Source organism: Salminus brasiliensis, chromosome 14 (genome assembly GCF_030463535.1).
Source record: "Salminus brasiliensis chromosome 14, fSalBra1.hap2, whole genome shotgun sequence".
Lineage (NCBI taxonomy): Eukaryota > Metazoa > Chordata > Actinopteri > Characiformes > Bryconidae > Salminus > Salminus brasiliensis.
In genome coordinates, this window is record NC_132891.1 from 33,687,626 (window position 1) to 33,712,176 (window position 24,551).

At 44.4% G+C, this 24,551-nt stretch overlaps 1 protein-coding gene across 1 annotated transcript in view; it reads left to right on the forward strand.

The window, feature by feature from the left end:
- utrn (utrophin) overlaps positions 1-21,924 on the forward strand; it is a 266,197-nt gene extending 244,273 nt beyond the window's left edge. The window contains exon 65 of the mRNA XM_072696066.1: positions 21,886-21,924. Within this exon, the coding sequence (XP_072552167.1) occupies positions 21,886-21,924 (39 nt within the window). The remainder of the gene's footprint in view (positions 1-21,885) is intronic.
- The last annotated feature ends 2,627 nt before the right edge of the window (positions 21,925-24,551 follow it).

The following is a 24,551-nucleotide window of genomic DNA, read 5'->3' on the forward strand; positions in this document are numbered from 1 at the left end:
ATCCTCTGGGAGTGTGTGTGTGTGTGTATGTGTGTGTGTGTGTGTTGAAGTTCTGCGTGACTAGACAAAAATTTTCACTAACTCTCCAGGACTAATGTAGCAGTATAAGGGCACCTGATAGCTTCATAGCAGCTATCAGGGAAACATAGCAACCAACACCATAGCAACCACCTAGCAACCACTCAGGATACCGTAGCAACCACTTGGCAAAAACTTAACTTTATAGCAAACATCTACCAACACCATGGCAACCACTAGGCAACAGCTGGTGACACCATAGCAACCACCTAGCAACCACTCATGATACAACCTAATTATATGCCACAGGAAAACTGCCTGGCAACTATCTAGCAACACCATGGCAATCACCTAACAACACAAGAGCAACCCCAGAGCAACCTCCTCGAATACACTGTACAGCAACTGTCTAGCAAATACTAAGTAACCACTAAGCTACACTATACCAATCACCTGAAACACCATAGCAACCACTTGGCAACAGCTGGGGACACCATAGCAACCACCTAGCAACCACTCAGGATACAACCTAATTATATGCCACAGGAAAACTGCCTGGCAACTATCTAGCAACACCATGGCAATCACCTAACAACACAAGAGCAACCCCAGAGCAACCTCCTCGAATACACTGTACAGCAACTGTCTAGCAAATACTAAGTAACCACTAAGCTACACTATACCAATCACCTGAAACACCATAGCAACCACTTGGCAACAACTGGGGACACCATAGCAACCACTTACCAACGCCACAGCAAAAGAACTGCCTTGCAACCACCCAGCAACCCCAGAGCAACCTCCTCGAATACACTGGCAACTATCTAGCAACCACTTAGTAACCATTAAGCTACAGTATACCAATCATCTGAAACACCATAGCAACCATTTGGCAAAAACAACCGCTTCTGTGGGTTGACCGTGGTCATACAAAAGGTTGGCGTTGCTAAGGGGTTGCTATGATGTCCCAGGAGGTTGCTATATGGCTTCTGCGGTGTTTATTTCAACCCCCTTTCTTTGAATAAACAAGCTGGTTCTATTACTCTAGATATGTAAATGATCTCTGTTCTGATTTATCATATCAGCGCATGGGCGGGGCTAAGGTTCTGCAGTCTGAACGCATATCTGTATCCAAAACAGTGAATTCAAAACAGGCTGTTTTGCAGAATAGCTTCTATATACGGTGTGGAAGGTCACCCAAGTCTGAGGACAGTAAGTACATGCATCACATGGGGCTGATTGGAGTTGATTGGAGGATGACCGTTGCTGATCACTGGATTTAAGGACGTCGTTTCTTATTAGTGCAGCATCAACTCAGACACTGGCTCTTATGAGCTGGCTCTGCTGTATGAATGCCTGCTGTACTCACCGGCTCCTTCAGAATGCAACAGCAGCTCAGAGATAGGTGGCCTAATTTGCTAGCCTGCTTTGTCGTGCCATGCTGGAGCGAATTTTTTTTCGGATTTGCCCCTACAGCTTGCCGTCCTCTCCATCTCCGTGGGACGCTTTAGGAGACACAGATTTGCTGGACGGAGCAAACGGATGGGTTTATAAAGCCAAGGCCTAGCAGCTTTCCGGGTGATTGCACTGCCCGGGCTCAGTCCGCTGCCTCGGTGGAATTACCTGATCCCGCTTTTCAGCCCGAGAGAGAGCGAGTTTCCAATGTTAGCACGGCCGTTTCATTCCAGCAAAGTTGCGTAAAGGAGCCGAGCGGGCGAAGGCAGGCGGCGGAAAAAGCATAAATCACCCGTACGCCTCGTCAGTCATGAGTTATGACCACTGCTGCCATGGCTGCTGCTGTGGCTGCTGCCGTGGCTGCTACCTTTGTTTACTAGGCCACTGACATTTACCCCAACGCAATGCTGATGGGTTGTAATACGCCGGCTGTCATGTAGAGACAGAAAACTTTGGAAACGTTAGCCTGGCATACACACGAGCTCCCAAAATGCAATCGGCTGAAAGACAGCGTACACACCACACAACCTGTACTCGCTATTTAGGAGACAGATGGTGCAGAAATGTGACACAACGCAATGAATTCAAAGCAGAGCTGTAATCACGCCACCATGGGTCTTCTCCTGAAAGCGAAACCTGACAATAGACCCTGGTTCTTCAGACTGAGACGGCACCTTGCGGTCATTACGAGTGCAGACCTTGCAGCTACCCGAGGGGCTCAAGAAAACCACTACAACAACAGATTGAAGACCTTACCCACACCAGAGCAACCACCAGGAAACCACTAAGCAAATGCATGGCATCTAAAACATCATAGCAACCACTTGTCAAAAACTTCCTGCAACAGCCCACAGCAACTCCCTGAGAACCACCTAAGCTTGTGATTATGCGGTCAAACGATCAGGTCACCGACACGTTCTTGTTGTTGGCCATCAATGCTTCTGTGGTGGTCATGGCCGTACAAAAGATTGGTGTAGCTGGCGTTGGTGTGGATTGGGTCATGGCATGTACGGCCAGACCTGAAGAGGTGAACACTGAAGAGGAGAACCAAGGAAGGGGCTAGAACAGAAAACCAGAAAAGTCGTGCTTGGGCAACGGGGGAGTAAACAAACTAAGGGCAGAGCAGCGCTCTGTACACAAAAGAGGAGTAGCTGGGGAACCAGCCGCTAGACCAAAGGGCAAGGCCGACCAAACCTGACTTTGCAGCGTGCCTTGTTTGAACGTACCTCGCTTGCCTCTAGAGTAGGTTGGAGAACTTGGACGTGGACAGCAACCTAGAGCTCGACCTAAACATTGTGCGGAGCGTCCCAGAGATCCCAATGGAGTCAATTCACGGCAGTGAACAAAGGGGATAATGCTCCTTAAGTACTCCCAGTCCCAGGTGAAGCGCATGAACAAACAATGAGCAGTGAATCAGCACAAATGAACGGAAACTGGAAGACCTTATTTGGGCCTGTGGGTGGCTCGGGATCGCCCCGGGGGAGGGTGCGATAATGAGGGCCTGACAGATGGTTGCTAGGCAGTTGCTATGGTATCCCAGGAGGTTGCTATAGGGTTCTGCTCTGGTGTTAAATTTCTATCCCTGTCTTCAAATTAAACATGCTTTTATTACTCTATATATGTAAATGACAGGGTTGAACCACTTTTGTATTCCTAAAGAACCATGGGAGTGTGTAGAACCTTCAAACTGGTGAAGAACCTTTCCATCAAGTGGTCGAGTCTCTTGAGCCTTCAGAAGACTCCTTAATGAACAGAACGATGGTTGGAATTCTGTTTGAGTTTGAAGAACCTTTCCTTGATGTTCTTAAGGGAAGCAGAAGAAGTTCCTCTATGGCATGGCTGACCTTCTGTGTAGAGTGTATGGAGGCCACCCAGATGCTCATTCAGTCCTTAGTCCTTGGTCAAGCTTCACTACTGTATCTCTCTCTTGGCTGGTCTTCCTATGCATGCTATCAGGACCTTGCAGCTGATCCAGAACTGTTTACTCCAGAAGAACCTCAGCTAATTTAAACAGACACAAGTCAATATGGAGACCAGAGTACTCTACTCTTCACCCAAGTCCTCTTGGAAGAGGAGGGTCTTCAGTCTGGGTTTGAAGACAGTGAGCGTTGGACTCTGCTGTTCAGACACCCAGGGGAAGTTCGTTCCACCACTTCGGTGCCAGGACCGGAAAAAGCCTGGACGCTGGTCTTCTGTGGATCTTAAGGGATGGCGGATCGAGCAGAGCCGTACTTCAATCTTCATTAAGTTCAGCCATGTCCCCCCTTTACTGCATTCTCATCACTGGCACTGGATTTGAGACGCTGACCTACAAAGCAGCAAATAGACCAGCCAGGATGACCCTACCTGATAGCAAGGCCCATTCCATACCAGGAGCCCTCTGAGCTGCAAGCTTTGGCTTGACCTACAAGACAAACATATATACTCTTCTCTGTCCTGGCACCAAGGTGGTGGAACCAACTTCCTCTGGGTGTCCGGATATTTTTACATTTTTATTTATTTGTTCCTGGAGAGAGCTCCCATGCAGACAGACTTTAGATCCAACCCTGATCCAACTGAAACTGAAAGTGCTGCCTTCAGACATCCCTGATTGGCCGAATAGAGTGTTAGATTTGGGTTGGAGTTGGACCTGCAGAAGGAAGGTTTGAGACCACTGGTGTAGATAGCCTAAAGAAACCATGGATGGATGCTTTAATGCTATACTTTAGTTCCTCAATCTCATTAACTGTCCCAACCCTGGACCTGGAGGACCCCATGTCCTGGACATTTAGGTGTTTTTCTGCTCTGATACACTGCCTTCACCCCAGGAAGCACTTGTTAATTAGCTGATTAGCTGGGTCAGGTGGGTTGGCAGCAGAGCAGGCCCTAAACTGTGCAGGGCAGGCGATCCTAGAAGACCATGGATGGAAAGCACTGGTCTGATGGGTTCAAAAGCTCCAGAAAGTTTGCACTGGTTCTTTACTTACATTGATGGAGTAATTACAGCCTGCTGATGAGTGCAGAGGGGTGGTGGAGCTGATGGATGCTGATGGGCCGTAATGTGTTGTTTGGAGCAGTGCAGCCTCAGGCGCATGGATAATGTGATAAATGTCCAGAGGAGCAGAAGAGGTGGAACAGGACAGACATGAGTCCTCTCTGGGCTCTATGCCATGTTCAACCAGCCTGTCCTTAAATGCCACCCTGCTGCCCCTCTGCTCCCCCCGGAGGAGAGTCGCTGGCTCTCAGGCACATTAGCAGGCAGAAGCAGGCCAGCCATGTAAATATCAAACCACTAATGCTTCGATCCAGGCACAAACTAGAGGGAGCAGCCAGCAGACAATTGTTCTCCTGATTTCTCCCTCTCTTGCTCTCTCTCTCGTGCTCGCTCACCCTCTCTCTCTGCAGGGAAGTAATGAAATCATTGTATGTAATATGCGAGGAGCTCAGGACCATTAGCCTGACTGAATTAGATTAGAGGAGTGGAGACAAAGGGCTAATGCAGCAGATGCTTTCAAGGATTCCAGTCCTATACTCACACCTGGCCTACACAAACAAAACTGGCCAGTTTATTGAAAACACCTCCTTTGTGTTTCTCACTCACTGGCCAATTTATTAGAAACACTTTCCTTTTACCGTCACACACTGGCCAGTTTATTGGAAACACCTCCCTTGTGCTTTCACTCACTGGCCACTTTATTAAAAACAACTCCCTTGTGCCTCCATTCGCTGGTCATTTTATTAGAATTACCTACCAGGTACCTTCACTCTCTGGCCACTTTATCGGAAATGCCTCTTTGTACCTTCTCTCACCTGTCACTTTATTGAAAACACCTCCCTTGTACCTTCACACACTGGCCACTTTATTGAAAACACCTCCCTTGTACCTTCACACACTGGCCACTTTATTGGAAACACCTCCCTTGTACCTTCACACACTGGCCAATTTATTATAAACACCTACCTTGTACTTTTACTCACTGGCCACTTTATTGAAAACACCTCCCTTGTACCTTCACACACTGGCCACTTTATTGGAAACACCTCCCTTGTACCTTCACACACTGGCCAGTTTATTAGAAACACCTACCTTGTACTTTCACTCACTGGCCACTTTATTAGAAACACCTCCCTTGTGCCTCCATTCGCTGGTCATTTTATTAGAATCACCTACCTGGTACCTTCACACACTGGCCACTTTATTGGAAACACCTCCCTTGTACCTTCACACACTGGCCACTTTATTAGAAACATCTACCTTGTACTTCCACTCACTGGCCACTTTATTGGTAATACTTTCCTTTGTACCTTCGCTCACCTGTTACTGGCCACTTTATTGGAAATACTTATCCAATATGTACATCCCATTTTTGTGCAGCCCCTCAGGAATGGAGCAGTGAAATTCTGCTCGCTCGTTGGTCTTGCTCTTATGTTTTAAATATAAGAGGGGGTCTGATATTTACAGAGGGGGAATTTGGTATTTCTTGCACCTCGGAGGAAGGATTAGTGATTTCTCAGGTTGTTTTGTTTGCTGTTCCAGTGGTGGAGCCGCTATGAATTATGCAGTCAGCGCTGCTGCATATCATTCTCCACTGGAGCAGAAACGGCGCCTGGCTCTCCACTTTATCCGCTCACTGAGGAACATTTAGAACTTACTAAACCCTGCTAAAGTTTCCCAAGATGTCAGAGTGGGGGACTGATCAGTGTTCTGCTGAGGGGCCTTGAGTTTGTGTATTCCTGTGAATGTGAATGTAACACCTGCCTAAACATCCCTGCAGACCAGATGCACCCCCTCAGAACAGCGGCATTCCCTGAACCATCCCAGGTGTTGCCCTGAACTTCAAACAGAAAGGGTTAGCGTTCTGTAATCATCCAGAGAAACTGCAGTTGATGTAAATCCAGCTGGCCGCCAACGTCAACAGTCATCGAGATCTGGTTAAATGTAGGTTGTGACGTTGGGTGACCAAAACATATGTCAGTGTCAGTATGACGTCCGTCTAACGATAGATGTGACTTTGATTTCTTTGATTTGACTCTAATTTCCAGCCAAAATTCAACATCTGTTTAACATTGGAGCTTAATGTCCACACAGTGTTGGGTTTGGACTGATACGTGACTTACATTTTCAACCACAATCCAACATCTGTTTAATGTTGGAGCTTGATGTCCACCCAATGGTGGGTTTTTGATGTGTCTTTGATTTCCAACCAAAATGTAACATCTGTTTAACATTGGAGCTTGATGTCTAACCAATGTTGGGGTTTTGATGTGTCTTTGATTTCCAACCAGAATGAAACATCTGTCTAATGGTAGAGTTTGATGTCACCTCGGTGTTGGTTTTTGACAGATGTGACTGAGATTTCCGACCAAAATTCAACATCTGTTTAATGTTGTAGCTTGATGTCCACACAATGTTGTTTTTTTCTACAGATGTGACTTGATGTGACTGATTTTCAACCACAATTCAACATCTGTTTAACATCACAGCTTGATGTCCATACAATGTTGATTTTTGACAGATGTGACTGATTTTCAACCACAATTCAACATCTGTCTAATGTTGGAGCTTGATGTCAACCCAATATTGGGTTTTTAATTGATGTGTCTTTGATTTCCACTCAAATTCAATGTCTGTCTAATGTCGGAGCTCAATGTCAACATGACTGTGATTTCCAACCAAAACATCTGTCTAATGTTGGAGCTTTATGTCACCTCAGTGTTGGTTTTTGACAGATGTGACTCTAATTTCCAAACAAAATTCAACATCTGTTTAACATTGGATCTTGATGTCCACACAACGTTGGTTTTTGACAGATGTGAATTGATGTGACAGTGGTTGGTGTGGCGCAACACCACTACCTTCCACTGAGCTACTGCACCATGTGGGAGACTGGGGTTCGATTCCCGGTCTGGGTGACTATGCTGCACTACACCAATAAGAGTCCTTGGGTGAGACTCCTAACACTACACTGACCCACCGCTGTAATATGAGTAACCTTGTAAGTCGCTCTGGATAAGAGCGTCAGCTAAATGCCATAAATGTAAATGTAAATGTAAACCACAATTTAACATCTGTCCAACATTGCACCTTGATGTCAACTTAATGTTGAGTTTTTGATGGATGTGTCTTTCATTTTCGCCCAAATTGAATGTCTGTCTAATGTTGAAGCTCAATGTCAACCCAACGTTGGTATTGGACTGATATGACTGTGATTTTCAACTAAAACATCTGTCTAACATCTGTCACCTCAATGTTGTTTTTTGACAGATGTGTGACTTGGATCTGGATGCTGCTCAGTGACTTTTATGTGTATTGCATTTGTTTCTATGCTAACTAAGAATGGCTAAATGAGACTGCTGTAGAAACCCTGTGAGTGGACACTAGAGTAACGCCTGTAGATGTGGAAAGAGCTAGAAGGGACAGGGGTCCAATTACAGAAACCGGGTCTCTGTGAAAGACCTTATTTAGCAATCACATCTATATTGCTAGGTATTGCTTCAATTGTGGTGTGACAGAACGTGGAGTAATTCTGTCCAGGATAAAGACAGGGCTCCACAATTGTGTCAGACTGATTGTATATTTGGTTGAGTGGATGGCTGTAATTGAGCAGAGTGCTCATGGATCAATCCTTGGGGACAAATGTAATTGGTCAGTGTGCTCACAGCAAACTCACAGCGCATTCTGAGGCTTTGTTAAAGCTCAATCAGGCCGAACGGGCTCCACTGCTTCGCTGGTAAACATGAATAAAGGGATGGAGTTATCTGAGAATATTTGATGATGCAGTGTAGATGACTGGCTGGTGAATGGCAGTCAATGATAGTTAACACGGCTTGATTTTGAGCCAATGAGCTGAACGGAATGCAGTAGTTGCTATCTTTTGTGAATGTAAGTATGTGACTTTGGTTGGGGTGAAAATGCTCAGATGTCATTTTACAAACCTTGTTTACCACCCTGTTACTATGCCTTAGATTGAAATGCACTAATTTTCCTTTATGGAAACATCCAATAAACATCAGTATTAGGACTCTCCAGAGCTGATAAACCTAGATGAATCTATTGGCACCATGCTGCCTAATGCCAGGCATGGGCTAGAGGGGTATAAAGTTGTGTTGCAGTGGAGGTCCTGGAGGGAAGCTGGAGCTCCACTTCGCTGTTGCCTTTGTTAGGTTCCTGCTTGATGATTAATAATTAATGAGCCCTGGCCAGGATATCCTTTGGTAGGTGCTCAAGGAATTGTTCTGTATTGTAGGAATGGGAGGGTAACCAACCATTGTAACCAATGGGAGGGTTTGCTTGGCTGATATCATGATAAAATCTGAGGTAAAATCCAGTTTGGACTCAACTTTCTCCAACGAAAGCAAGAAAAGCTCTTTTTATACCCTTGATTTTGGAAGAAATGATGAATAAGCAGGTGTCCAAATACTTTTGTCCATTTATGTTTAGTGTTTTTTACTCCTCTGTGATTTTAGCATCTTGCTTTTGCTCAAACAGTTTGTAGATCCTTGTTGCAGTGGAGGTCCTGGAGGGAACCCGGAGCCCCACTTCGCTGCTGCCTTTGTTAGGGCTGAAGGTATTGTATGAACCGTCAGGCCTTCAGTTCTGCTTGTGAAGTCCTAACCAATGGGAAGGTTTGCTTGGCTGAAATCATGGTAAAATCCCAGGTAAAATCCGGTTTGGACAATTTTCTCCAACGAGAGCAGGATCAACTCTTTTTTTAATACCCTTGTTTTTAGAAGAAACAATGATTGATCAGGTGTCCCAATACTTTTGTCCATATCGTTTATATGCTAGCTCGCTGGTAGTCATTCAGACACATCAATGGAGAGTTTAGTGTGTGAGGAGGTGGGGCTGTGCTAAAGAGCTGTCGACCAACAATCTGCTTAAAATCTGATTGACCCAATGACCCCGTCTGACGTTGGGGTCATTACCAACCTCCCTACTTTCAAATACAGCAGCAGGCCAACTGAAAAAAATTAAGCTGGAGACTTGACATCATGTAACGCTTGAGTCCAGCCTAGCAACAGTACCCACTAAAACGTATGTAGGAGGAGCTTGTATAGGTCAGTTAAAGGTTTCTTTTCTGGACTGGACATCAAACCCAAGACCCATTAAAAAGCCTTTAAGAGTGTAGCATTGAATTCAGGACCCCTCCAATCAGTGCAAAAACCCCATAGACATACCGAGAGTGCCACGGTCCTCAGTGAGCAGAACAGCAGCCTTTCCTTGTGTGCCTTGACCCCAAGCAAGGCTTTTTCAGCATGCAATCAAAGCTCTATTGCTCACCTAGTTACCACTGCCACCTCTCAGATAACACAAGCAGATGAAACAGCCAGGCAATCTGCACCCGCCGTGAACGCTGGATCCAGCCTTGGGGTGGAGGAGAGGGCGCTGAGGGGCCTTCGCTCAGGGACTCGGATTGCTTAAACAGAAAGTGATCTAAAACTCCTGGGGGAGAGCTTCTACAACCACAGGACAGAGGAAGGGAAGATTTTAAAGATGTAGGCGTAGCTTTACATCAGTTTAAAGGCACTAAAATGCATCGGGATGTCACTGTGACGTTAGCAACGTGTCTGCGCACCACAGCGAGGGGGCTGTGAATAGTAACATGAGTAAGATTCAGATTTCACCTGAACCCAAGGTCAGTATTGTTGGCGGTGGGCGGTGAGCAACGGTGGGTTCTATTTCAGTAGCACTGCCCTAGGGGTACATTTACACTTGAAAGCGTTCTGTGTGGAGACCACAGCAAATGTGTTTTTTTCAGGCCCAAACGTACAGCGCTGAAGCTCCACTGCCGGCTTAACCCTGTACAGAACTACATAAAAAATGCATGCTGTAATACTGGGAGGATTCACACACTGTCCAAGAGTTTCTAGAGATTTGCTTGTCCAGCATTTCTTCTAAAACCAAGAGTATTAACAGATTGGTTTGTGCCCCGGTTGCTGCAGTAACAGCCTCTATTTGTCTGTGAAGGCTTTACATTGGATGCTGTAACATTTGCACAAATATAGTCATACAGTTTTTCCGGTAAGAGTGTCCTCCTGTCCACTGGTGGCGCTGTTTTGCCAAATACACACAACCCAGCCTGTGACGTACTTGAAGAATATCAGAAAACTGTTTTCTAGAGATCTGTTCATCCAGCATTTCTTCAGTAATAATAGAACTACGTCTGGGAAGGCTTTACATTGGATGTTGGAACATTGCAGTAAGGATCTGACTGTTTTCAGCCACATTTAGCGACTCCCACCCTTAAAATTTCCCACTGTCCTGAAATATAATCTCATCAAATTTGAACATACACCACTAAAATGCATCCCCAAGAAATTCATCACATTTGCACAAATATATTCATACAGTTTTTGCAGTTGGAGTGTCCTCCTGTCCAGTGGTGGTGCTGTTTAGCCAAATACTCACAACCCAGCCTGTGACGTACTTGAAGAATAGCAGAAAACTGTTTTCTAGAGATCTGCTTATCCAGCATTTCTTCAGTAATAATAGAACTACTTGTCTGGGAAGGCTTTACACTGGATGTTGGAACATTGCAGTATGGATCTGATTGTTTTCACCTGGATATAAACCATAAACCTGAACCTGAATGCAACCAACTACACCTAGACCTAACTATGCCCTTAACCTAACCTAAACTTTTGCTGTATGTCAAAATCACACACAATTTTCTCAGAAAAACTACACTCTCAGAGAGCAATACAGATTTTCGATTAAGTTGTTATCTTGAAGTCTGGAGATCTGGAGAAAATAAGCCACTATTTTAAACAAATGAGTAAACAATTATGAATTGGACCTGGACCTAAATGATAAAGCCTGTGTTTATTTGCAAGAAGCTTGCGCCACAGCCCGTTATCCAAAGCTTTATATAGCCATAATGATTCACTATTTGAATATTTACCTTCCTTGAATAATGATGTTGATTAATCGTTAGTGTCCCTGTTAATTACATGAATCATTATTCAAATGGTAGCGTTTATTAATGTTGTGTAATCCAAACTCATGGGAGATGATGAAGTTGCTGTTTATTCAAGCCCACTGTTACAAAGTATCAGCACTGTTTGTGTAACTTTAAAGTTTAGGTATAGCTCTAAAGGTTATTCCCGACCCAGGAACCGTTATGTAGAAGAGTCCGACTCAAGAAGTAAGAACACCATCCATCAGCATGTTGTGACAATTTCCTGCCCCAATGTGACAAATGTAGATATTCTCCCATCAATTGCAGAGAATTACTTTGAATTGGTGTGTTGAATACAGCCTTACAACAGGACGAAGCCTAATCTATTGTCCTAAAAAGCAGCAAATGAATTCAGATTAACCTCCAAATACATCCAGAAACAATCATTTTGTTCCTGTCTGAAAAGCCCTTATTTATGACAATGCATACAAAGGAGCTGCTTTATGGTGTGGCTGAATGAGAACACGCTCAGAAGCCAATGGTTTGTGTCTAATGACAAGCTCCCCTCTGCTCGGATGATCAATTGCAAAGAAGATGTTGCATAAATTAAAGTTGTGTTGCTGTGGCAGTAATCGGATGGTAAAGTGCACAACACCACCCAAAAACAGAGCAGCTCTTCTGCCGGTCATCTCCCAATCTACGAAAGACAACGTTTAGCCAGAACCTTCGAGGTCTTGTGTAGAAGAAGCTACACAGTGATCTACACAGTCTGCTTTGAACAACGTCAACATCTGTTGGACCCTCAAAGACGGTCTGATACTTCCCCGATGCTAAACTATGGGTAACCAGTGATGTAAGACCTAAGGAGAGGCCTGAATGATGTCACAGGCGTCTACCAAGAAAGCCAGATCATTCATTAATCTTCTTATCCCATCCTTTCCTGGTCAGGGTTGCTGTGGGTCTGGAATCACAAGGCAGGAATAACCCTGGGACAGGGCACCCCTTTGTCGCAGGGCCTCACATATAGAGGTAATTTAGTATAGCATGTGTTTCTTGGAGAAAGGAAACAGAAGGTTCCAAATGTTCCTCAAGGATCTTTTGGGGGAACCTTCCATGAGGAACTTTTAGGGTTTCCTCAATTTAAAACTGTGGAGGAACCTCTTAAGATGCTAAAACTTTTTCTTGGAGGTTCCTCAAAGCACCTTAAGAGGTTCCTCTACAGTTTCAAATTGAAGAAACCCCAAAAGTTCATCAAGGAAGGTTCCCCTTGTGTGCAAGCAGGGTTCCTCCAGGTATGCTGATTTCCCCGTCTTCCAAACATGCCCATGGTAGGTGAATTGGCTATGTTAAATTGCCCCTAGGTGTGTGTGTGTGGTACCCAGTGATGGACTGGAGCCCTGTTCAGGGAGTATTCCTGCACTGCACCCAGTGATTCTAAGGTAGGGTCCATAGGTCCCACCATGACCCTGACCAGGATAAAGCAGATAAGAAGATAAATGGATGGCAACAGGAGCACCCGAAGGAAATCTATGCAGACATGGAACCCACCAAACACCCTCCCAGACTGTGATCGGAGCGAGGATTAGTCCCTCAAGGCCTTTGGAGCTGTGCAGCAGAGCTACCTCTATTCTGCTCTATTGTCTTCTACACTGTCTCGACATTTCTGACCACTCTGAATCCCTCCCTCCTCCACCTTGAACATTCAGACCTCTGACCTTCAGCAGCTGGGTCGCTGACTATGACAAACAACTCTGGAACAGTCCAGCGACACTACACCTACATTTACTTCTGACCGGGTGAAGAAGCCACCGAGGAAGCTCGAACAGGGCAAAGCTACAGGACCACAGAGCACAGAGCTTAAAAAAGGTGCTGAAACTATGTGCTGAGAACCTCTGGACAGAGTCCCAGTCAGGTGAAAAAGTTCTTGTGTGGTCCTTGTCCCCAAAACCAGATGCAGAAGGACAGTGCAGAAGGACTATCGACCTGTTGTTCCGACATCCCACCTAATGAAGACACTGGAGAGGCAGGTACTGGCTCACCTGAGACCACCGGTCCGATCAGCTCTGGACCTTCTGCAGTTCTGTTACAGCTTTGCCAACTGATGACACCTGAGTACTGTTGCTGCAGAGCAAGTATCACAGCCATGACAACACTGATGATTACAGGAGAGGCAGCATCAACCGGCCCAGGTCCTACCACCCTGTTATCTGAATCTACAGTGAATCTAAAGGTGTGTTGTATGCTTGTATTTTCGTTTGTTCACAGTTCGTTTTGCAAGAAGCTCCACGAGTTCTCCCAAGTGACTCCCTACGTTCTTCCCAATTTCTTCCCCAGTTCTTTCCAAGTATTGTGCCTCAGTACACAGCTTTATAGACGGTGTACAGCTTTTGGGAGGGGCAACAATGTGTATTCTTTCAAAAGTCGAGGTTTCCTCCAGATATAACTGGGCCCACTATAAACATATTGCTCCAGAACTTGACCCTGGTCCTGGAGGCACCCTGGCCTGACTTGCTCAATTCTAAAAGGGCTTGTTAGAGAGAGGTGTGTTGGAAGAAGGGCTCCAGAACCAAACTTTCTTTACAATCTTTAGGAAGATCAAGTCAAGTAATCTATCCACGAGCTAACATTGAAGTTCAGCTTGGGTTGTGCAACAAGACAATGATCCAGAGGCCATTGGCATCTCCGAAGTGTACATTCCTAGTACACCTAGTTGCCATACTACATTTTCACGCATTAACCAAAGTAATATTCAACTAAAAATTAAGCTAGAAATTAACAAGAGGACTTTTTTTGGGAGGGTGTTTGGGGAGGCCTTCCTAAAACTGGCCTATACCTAAGACCAACACCCCTGACTGCTGTACTGTCAACTGGAACACAGCCAGTCTCTTTGCCAGGCTGAGTGTTATGTCAAAACAGGTTGCTGTCTGGCAACTTGTCTTTTGAGTTGTTGTCTTCGGCAGAAGGCGCTCGTAAAGCAAAATCCCACTCTATTAAACGCTGATTGTCTCCCACAAGAATGATGGAGGGTGCCGCTTGCCAGAAGCCGATGCCAGCCTGCCTGCCTTCCTGCCTGCCTGCGCCACGGGCGGACAAGAAGAAGCAGAAATCCGTCACGTCCCCAAAGACAGCGTCGTGAAAGATTTTTCTCCTGCTTTGTTTTCAACATGTGAAATTTCTCACTCGCAGCAGAGCATGATGGAGCATTTCCAGCTCTGTCGAAAGAGAGAAGGGGCTGTGATTCAGCGGGGAGGGTGTGGAGGAGAGTCGGCGTCGAGGTGAGGGAAGTGAGCAAGGCTCAGGAGTCCACCCTTGCTAAGAGAATCACACAAACAAGACCTAATCTGCAAATCCCTCTCAACGACAAGTGTGCCTGGAATACAACAGGGACGCCACTCAGAAGAGCAGCGCTGCTATTGTTTACATTGCTTTATGAGTCATTTCCCCTTGACAGGCCAGCACAAGAGGCGTTTATGGACTTTAATTAACCTAATCACAGGCAATAGACCGACACAAGCCATACAAGAAGTCACCCCTCTGCTGATTTGTGCCGTCAAGAGCCGTTTAAGATCTGCCACTTACTCCCGCACCAAGGGAAAGGTCCTAGAAACGTCCCACTTGCAATTTCGAGGTCGGTTCATACCAAGCCATGTGTGATGTCTTCTGTCAGAAGGTCTGGGGCTTCCTGTATGGTCTGCATACCAATGAACCAATGCCTTTCATATCTGTCAGTTGCCTACCTGCCAGTTGATCTACCTGGGCACAAAAGAAGCACCGGGCCACCCGGCACAGCGTCTCCGCCGCCTACTGTGATTCTAAGCTTGTCAAATTTCGTAGACTGACGCTGGAATTACAGAGACACTGTGTGCCAGTTTCTGGAGAGTGTCCCTAATGACGCATTCAGCTCCGTAACAAGCTCAGTGTTGACAACTTCTAACCCACACAATCCAAATATAGAATAACCACGTTCATTTATTCATACGCTTGGCCTCCATTTCATTGGCTGCTCTGGCTAGTTTGTCAGACGAGCTCCTCCCTCCATTGTCAGTCACCCTGAAGCTCCTTTCATGTTTCAGACCTTTAGAATAAGCCACTCTGAGATGTCCTCGGTCAGCGTGTTCGGCTCAGGGTCGAAGCCTTTGAGCGACGTGGTTTTCGCGAGGCTTTGTTTTACTATTCTTCTCTGTTCTGCCAGATTTCCATTTCTCTGTCAGTCACCGTGACAGATTGGCGGCTTTTGATGACATTTAATACACAATGGAAGTCTTCCAATCCAGCGCTGTTTTGACAAGCTCGAGACGGATGCATTCAACACAGCTCTCAGAGCTCTTTTTGGTCGTGAAACAAAGGCTAAAAAAAAAAAATACAGCTATCAAGGTTTTTTTTGTGTCGTGTTTCATCACCACTATGTTCCCAAAGGGGAGTTGGACTTTTGATAGTCTGAAACTTTTGGTGGAGGTGCCTTTGTGCAGAGCATAGTAGAGGATGTTGTGGGGGCTCCTTTGTGATGGACAAGTTCTGTGCTCTGTAGCACTTTGTAGGGAAAGAAAGAAACAGTGTGGAGCTGCTTTTGCTCTGCCCTTGATTGAAAGGCAGTGTTGCGCGACCCAACTGTGCTTTGGTTTCAGGTTCAGCTTCAGCTCGCAGGCAGGTTACCTGACATCCTCTTGAGGAATTCTCTGATATAGAGCAGAATCCACAGTTCTGCTCTGGTCCTGATGCAATAAACCATCACTCTACCTCCACCATGCTTTAGAGTTAGACGTATCATGGTCTCAGTCTGAAAAACAGTGCGCCACCAGTCGAGGTTTCCACCAGATATAACTGGGCCCACAATAAAAAAAAAATTGCTCCAGAACTCAACCCTGGTCCTGGAGGCACCCTGGCCTGACTTGCTCAATTCTGAAAGGGCTTGTTAGAGAATCAGGTGTGTTGGAAGAAGGGCTCCAGAATCAAACTTAGAATCTTTAGGAAGATCAAGTCAAGTCATCTATCCACCAGCTAACACTAAAGTTCAGCTTGGGTTGTGCAACAAGACAATGATCCAAAGCACCCAAGCATGTCTACCTTGCAGTAGTAACCAGATATTTTGAGCTGTCTAGTCAAAGTCCTGACTTGAGCCGTGCTAATATCATGTGGCCTGGGCTCAGAATAGCTCATCGGTGTCTCAATCGAGCTACCACTATGGCCCAGGGGTCGCAAGTTCGAATCCCAAGTCATCAGCAGCCGGGGTCTGAGAGAGCACAATTGAAAGTGCTCTATTCGGGTGGGTAGATGGAGCTCTTACCCCTCATCAAGTGATGGCCAGCACAGGAGGCTGGTGTGGTGAAGCTGGGGACCGGTGCTTTCCTCCAAATGAGGCAGTGTGTCTGAAGTCTTAACATGCGTCCTAACAACACTGCGTCCTAGTGTCAGGAGCATTACTAGTGCCATGGGGGGTTAAGAACAGGTGGGTTAACTGGCAGTATCAAATTTGGAGACAAAACTTTTTTAAAAATCTGTTTAAAATCTGTTTAGCATCAGTGCAGCAGTGAAATTGGGAAAGTTTGACGAGTTCAAATCTAAACCACTGCCTTGGCTGTGTGTTTGTTGATGGGGTCTGTGAAGTCAAGTTCGGGCGTTTAGGCTTGTGCCGCTGTGCACTTGCTGAAATTGGTGTAGTGGTGGTGGGTGTTGCAGCAGTGGGTCGTTTGTTCCCTTTTTCTGCTGAGGGAAGCCCTTTTTCTCTCCTGCGGCCGGTTGCTGGGCATAATTAAGGGGCTTTAGCAAAGAGCAGCTAAGTGGAACACTTTTCCATTTTGAAATTCAGGTGCTATTAATCTCTCTTGGCGCTCGCTCTCGCTCTCTCTCTCTCGGACACACAGGCTCGCTCTCTGCCTCGCCCACCTAAAGCTATTCCACAGCTTAAGGCTGTCCGGCCCAGGTGACCTCACTCAACGCAGATAAAAAGCCTCAGAATGGATTTCTGCCCCTTTCCCTCTCGCAGCATGGAGGGAGCGTTCCCACACTTTGGCTGGGGAATGATTACTGTGTGTGTGCTGGAAGAGAAAGAGAGCGAAAGTTATCTACTCCACACTATTTTATTTGGGGGTTTTAATCTTCTGAATTTTTAATGAGTTCTTGACTTCCAGCTTCCTGCTTCAGTCCCCCCCTTATTTATTGCTAATCCTTGCGAAAGCAGTCAGTAATTATTTGCTCATTTTTTTCCCTCCAGTAATTTGCTGTGAAATGAATATGCTGTGTTGTGTTTATTTGATGTACATTGTACGTTTTTAGTTCATTAATGCTCAGTTACATTTAATTAGAAATCTCGGGCAAAGGGGTTACGGGGGGCTAATAAGGAGAATCCTATTTGAACTAAGCTGCTGCTTTAAGGACCCTGCTGAGGAAAAAGAAGAATCGCGTCTGTCTGTACTGACTGTCATAATTAGCTAATTACCCAACTCTCCTGCAACTCCACTACTCCTTCCACTTCACCACCTGAAATAGACCTGTCATTCGTTAACAGCAACAAGAGAGTCTGAAAGGCTGCAAATGACAGGAACGAAAAAAAGAGGACATGGGCTAATGTTGACATCATTATGGTCATCGTACAGCAAAATTAGCCCTTTTAACGACCCAGCTAACAAAGCTAGGGTCAGCCACGTTACAGTATCCCTAGAGCAGAGAAGGTTAAGGGCACTGGCAGGTTAGTGGACCCAGGTATTGAACCCACGACCTTGTAATCAATAACCCAGCACTCTGACCACTGAGCCACCACCATTGCTGTCAGTAAGGCTATGTTCAGACTGCCAGCCCAAATCTGATTCTGGCATATGTAGATTGTGTCCAGATTGAGTGTTGATAGTCTGGGCAGCCAGAAACCACATGAAATCTGATTTTTCTAAATAGGATCCAAACAACAGGATTTGATTATTTGGACAGGATGCAGCTCAGTCTGGACGGTCTGGACACTCAAATGGGATTTCCAATTGCATTTGTGTCACTCGCAACGCAAAAGACAACAACCACGTCAAATCCAGAGCGACCTGCTTATCTTTAAGACCCCGTTTACATCTGGTCACTTTATCCTTCTTGAGGATCAGGATTAAATCCGGATAAGGCTAAACCACACAATAATGCAAGTGTGAACGCACCCAATACACATTTAAACCAGATCCAAAATCTGGATTATATCTGGACAAGGCCACACCACATAAAAAGGCAAGTGTGAACGCACCCAATACACATTTAAACCAGATCCAAAATCCGGATTGTATCTGGATAAGACTAAACCACATAAAAAAGCAAGTGTGAACGCACCCAATACACATTTAAACCAGATCCAAATCCAGATAATATCTAGATAAGGCTAAACAACATAAAAAGCAAGTGTAAACACACCCAATACGCATTTAAAATAGATCCCAATTGCGGATTATATCTGGATTAAGGCTAAACCACATAAAAAGGCAAGTGTGAACGCACCCAATACACATTTAATCCAGATTCAAAATCCGGATTGTATCTGTATAAGACTAAGCCACATAAAAAAGCAAGTGTGTACGCACCCAATACGCATTTAAACCTAATCTAAAAAAAATTTTTTTTCTGGATAAGACTAAGCCACATAAAAAAGCAAGTGTGAATGCACCCAATACACATTTAAACCAGATGTAAAATCCGGATTAAATCTGGATAAGGCCAAACCACATAAAAAAAGTGTTTCAGTCTGACTAAACGCAAAGACACATTTGACAATTGAGTGTAAAAACGTGGCAAAAATCTGATCAGGATACCATTCAGGTACCAGTCCCATAAAGTGACCAGATGTAAACAGAGTCTTAATGTCACATGTAAACTGAATCTGATCAAAGTATATTCAGACACTATCCAGATACAAAACGCATGTTTAATGGCAGGTGTAAGATTGTTTTTTCTTGTTTCCGCACTGGAATGGAGCATTCCTTCAAGCCTTGAATAGCCTAAATCAGATTATAAAAAGGCCGGACATGTCACACTTTCTGACTGATGGTTTTGGTGATTGAAATAATGAGGACGTCTTGTTGCTGAACCGAATAGTCTTTTCCCAACTGTCAACTCCGACTGTCAGTCTGAGAACAGTACGTACTGACTATGCAAAATAACTCTCCCACAATGCGGCACACGTCCCCTTCACCATTCCCCGAAATTGCTCTCAAGAAGCTACAACAGTAGCTGCACTGCTTTGTCATGATGCTCAATCAGTTTCCCCCTTTTAAACACTACACTGGCTAATCAGCTGAGTGTGCGGACGTGCTGGATTTGTTGATGGTTTGCGATGTAATGCATTCCTAACAAAGCATGCAAATGAAAGAGATGGAGAGCGGCAGCATCACATTTAACACAGATGGTACAACATGTCAGTTATTGTCATTTTTAATGGGCAAATGTGATCTTTGAAAATGCATAGAATGCATATGAGGTATTTCAGTTGTTGTTTGACGTATAAATATAAAAAATATATTAAATATAATAAAAATAAGTATTTTAATGTCATTTTCATTTCATATTGTGATTAGATTGCTGCTACTTTCTTAAATTTCTCTCTCCCACTTTTATTATTTATGTCTACCCTTCTTATATTCTAGATTGTAATATAATAGTATATGTGTATATGTATTATTATTATTATTATTATTATTTATTCAATAATTGCTCTTTGGGTGTAACTGGGACCTTAAGATCTCAATTTCGTTCCTCCTCATGTACCACATGTGATGCGAATGACAATAAATCTCCTTGAATCCTTGAAGTATTCTTATCAGAGTCTTTCCCGGAAAGTGTTGCTGTCCTCTCAGCGCGATGTGCTGTTAGCAAACTGAAGAGTAGCCGGTTAGCTTTTAGCCTTGCCCAAGTCTTTGGCTTTCTCGAATCTTAATATAAAATAAATATGCCGGTGCTTTTCCTCCTGATGTGAGTTTAGCTCTGGTTTGGTTCAGCTGAGGTAGTTTTCCAGTTCGTTTTTTAAGGGAACGGATGATGGAGTAAAGAGGTGGTGAAAGCTAGCAACAGCAGATCCCTGGCAGATACCATTCTGAGGACGCTGGCACAGGAAAAGCCATGGTCTTGAGGGCTAGTTCCCATAGCAACCCGTATTCCCATTACTAGCAGAGTCTGGAGGTGATGAGCTGCTCTCCAGTATCAACACCACCATATTCCTCTGAAGACGTTGTTGAGCTGTACCGCTTCATTGTTTCACCAGCTTTGACTAAAGCTTTCTCCAGAGGTCAGGGGGGGTTTATGTCAATTTTGAGGGGGGTAAAAACAAGGAGTCATGACACAGTTTTGGGGTTTTGGAATCGAGTCATTTTACGGATCTGTTTTGGTTCTGCTGGATGTTCTTCTGAAGGTGAAACAACATTGTTTGAGGTTCATGGTTTACCGCTTCACCATTTCTCCAGCTTTGACTGGAGCTTTCTCTAGTGGGCGGGAGTTCATGCCAATTTTGGGAGTGTAGATATAACAAGCCAAGACTGTGATGTAACAGTTTTGGGGGTTTGGAATCAGCCTGTTTTCCAGCTCTGTTCTTTGGGCATGCCAATTTTGGGAGTGTAGATATAACAAGCCAAGACTGTGATGTAACAGTTTTGGGGTTTTGGAATCGGCCTGTTTTTCCAGCTCTCTTCTGGTGCTGCCGGATGTTCTTCTGATGGAGGAACGGCGGTGTTTGAGGTTCATGGTCATTCCGAACTTTTGCAAACTGCCTCTCACAACAGTATGCTCGAACTTCAGAGTAAAGTAGGCCTCTATAAGGTTTACTGTGGTATCTAAAACCCCAGCCTGCTGTTAGAGGGTTATTATCTGAAAGTATAATGTGTTGGAGAGGATATAGCTGATAGGAAGCCACCACTTAACTGAAATAAGCTTAAGAACAGCTCATACATAGTCCTGCAGAGGCAGCAGCCAGTGAGCCCTCTATGGGTGTTGTGCTGTTTAATGCATTTTCACTAATCTCAAACATGAGCCTCCTCTGAACTGATATGCACAACCGCACTGTGTCGTTTATACACACACTCGCACTCTCTCTCTCTCTCTCTCTCTCTCTCTCTTAGTGTCTCTTTCTCTCTAAAGTTTTAGGAACTATAGAGTTTATGACCTTGGTTGTCACCATTCAGAAAGCTGAATTCACACCATGCAGCCTGCAGTCTCCAGGGGTTGTGTGTATGTTTGTGTGTGTGTGTGTGTGTGACTGTGTGTGTGTGTGTGTGTGTGTACTTGTTCTGTGAAATAACTCTATCTTGCATTCTGACAGGGACACATCAGTACTACCTCATACTTTCGGCTTATGCTTTCCCCATAGGTGTTTGACTGAAATTACCACTTTTCACCTCTATGAGTGTGTGTGTGTGTGTGTGTGTGTGATTGCTTATTCTCCATACGCAGCAGTAGACATGCAGCAGCTGCAGAATGCCAATCTCCTTCAAAGCAAATTTGTTTGATTTTTCCTTATTATTGAAAATCTTATAAAAAAAAATAGGCCTGCTGAAAAATCCAGCTGGTCATCAGGCTGGTTATATTGTTTAACCAGTTTGGTCAGGCTAGTCACATTGGTTAACTAGCATGGTCATACAGAGTGGCAACTGACCTCATGCTGGTCTACTTGTTCATGCTGGTTGACTAGCATGGTCATGGTTTGGTCAACCAGCTTTACCAAACCATGACCATGCTAGTCGACCAGCATGAACAAGCTGGTAGACCAGCATGAGGTCAGTTGCCACTCTAGTCGTCCAAGTACAACCAAGTTGGTCCACCTGCATGAACCTGCCTGATCACGCTGGTCAACCAGCTCGACCAAACCATGACCATGCTAGTCGACCAGTATGAACAAGTTGGTAGACCAGCATGAGGTCAGTTGCCACTCTAGTCGTCCAAGTACAAGCTTGGTCATACTGGTTGACAAACCTAATCAAGTCGGTCATGCTGGTGGACCAGATGGACCGCCAAACGATAACATACCCTATGCTGGTTAGGAGCTAATCTGGTCAACCATGTTAACTATCTGGACCAGTATGGCCAGCTCAAGCTGCTTGACCAGCTTAGCTCTGGACTAGCATAAGGTTTTTTTTTTTGTTCGAGTTTGATATTTGATGGTTTAGCTGGTCTCCCAGCATAAACAACCTGACCAAGCTAGACAACCAGTATGACCAAGCTTGACCATACTGGTTGAGCAGCATGACCAAGCTAGTCGGCCAGCATGACCAGCATCGCTAAGCTGGTAGTCCTGCATGACCAGCAAGACCAAGCATGACCAAATTTAAATGCAACATGCACTATGCTGGTGAAGAGCTGGTTAGCTAGCTAGCGTATGGTCTTGTTGTCGGTTGGATGACCCGCTTCTACAACCAACTTGACCATCAAAGACCGGCTTAGACCATCTGAACCTGGCTACCAGATTTTTCAGAGGTTTATTTGTGTAAATGGCTGGCAAACGTTGATCTACACTGAAGCTACACTACGTGTCAAATCCACAAACAGAGCTTTATTTTTCTCGAGTGGAGAACGTTCAAAATGCGGATTATTGTTTTCAGACATGACGGACAAATTTTAGGACGTAAACGTAAACCTCTTCTCCACTTGATTTCTGTCCTACATTGCGAGGCCTGAAGTGTCATTAAAGCTGATGATTTTGTTCAGATCGATGTAATCAGATTTTTGAATTTCTCCCAAGAGAGAAGTGTGGCAATATCAGCCAATGGGACACACACACACACACACACACACACACACACCTCCCACACAACTGGCATCTGTGTATTGTGTAAGATAAATATGGATTTTCTCACACACTCCTACACACACCGCCTACTGAGATAATCTGAGCGGTGTGTGGAGGAAGAATCAATTTGCTTACTCTCAACACTGAAATCATCTTCAGCAGAGAAAGAGAGCATTTTCTGGAACGTTCACTTTCTGAGATGAACTTGTGGTTTCGTCCTGGTGTTGAGTCGAGTGTCACTTCCGGAGTAACAGCCGACATGTCTACCTCTAAATGAAGCACGAGTATAAAACTTATATAAAATTATAGTTCATAAATGAGGCTAAATTGCCTTTTTAGGACTGCATTCTATATTTGCTTCTATTGTTTGTATAGCGTGCTAATTAGCATAACAGCTAACAGAGCTAAGGATGTAAGCATAGTCCGTTAGTGTGTTTTAGCAAATATGCTAGCTAGCTACAGTAATAGCTACCCCAAAATTATATGAAATTATAGTTCATAAATGAGGCTAAATTGCCTTTTTAGGACTGCATTCTATATTTGCTTCTATTGTTTGTATAGCATGCTAATTAGCATAACAGCTAACAGAGCTAAGGATGTAAGCACAGTCCGTTAGTCTGTTTTAGCAAATATGCTAGCTAGCTACAGTAATAGCTACCCCAAAATTATATGAAATTATAGTTCATAAATGAGGCTAAAGTGCACTTTAGTTAGCATGTGAACTAGCATAACAGCTAACAGAGCTAAGGATGTGAGCACCATCCGTTAGTCTGTTGTAATAAATATGCTAGCTAGCGAGAGTAATAGCTAACCCAAAATTATATCATAATATAAAAACTTCATTAATGAGACTAAGTTGCATTTTTAGGACGGCAATCAATGTTAGTGATAGCGCCAACTAGCAAAACAGCTAATAGGGCTAAGAATGTAAGCACAGTCCGTTAGTGTGTTTTAGCAAATATGCTAGCTAGCTACAGTAATAGCTAACCCACAATTATATAAAATTATAAAAACTTCATAAATGAGGCTACGTTGTGTTTTTAGGACTGCGTTCTGTATTTGCTTCTATTGTTTGTATAGCATGCTAATTAGCATAATAGCTAACAGAGCTAAGGATGTAAGCATAGTCTGTTAGTCTGTTTTAGCAAATATGCTAGCTAGCTACAGTAATAGCTAACCCATGTAAACCTTAGGCTACATTGGCTGTTACACTAACTAACTAGCATACCAGCTATCACAACATGATAGCATGTAGCTGTCTGAGTTGATCTGTTGAGGGGGAATAGGTTCGTTAAGGTGTTAACTTAACAGTCCGTTAGTCTGTTGTTGTTTTTTTAAATATAACAGTCATGCTAGCTAGCTACAGTAATAGTTACCCCAACATTATATGAAATTATAGTTCATAAATGAGGCTAAATTGCCTTTTTAGGACTGCAGTCTATATGTAAGCGCAGTCTGCTAGTCTT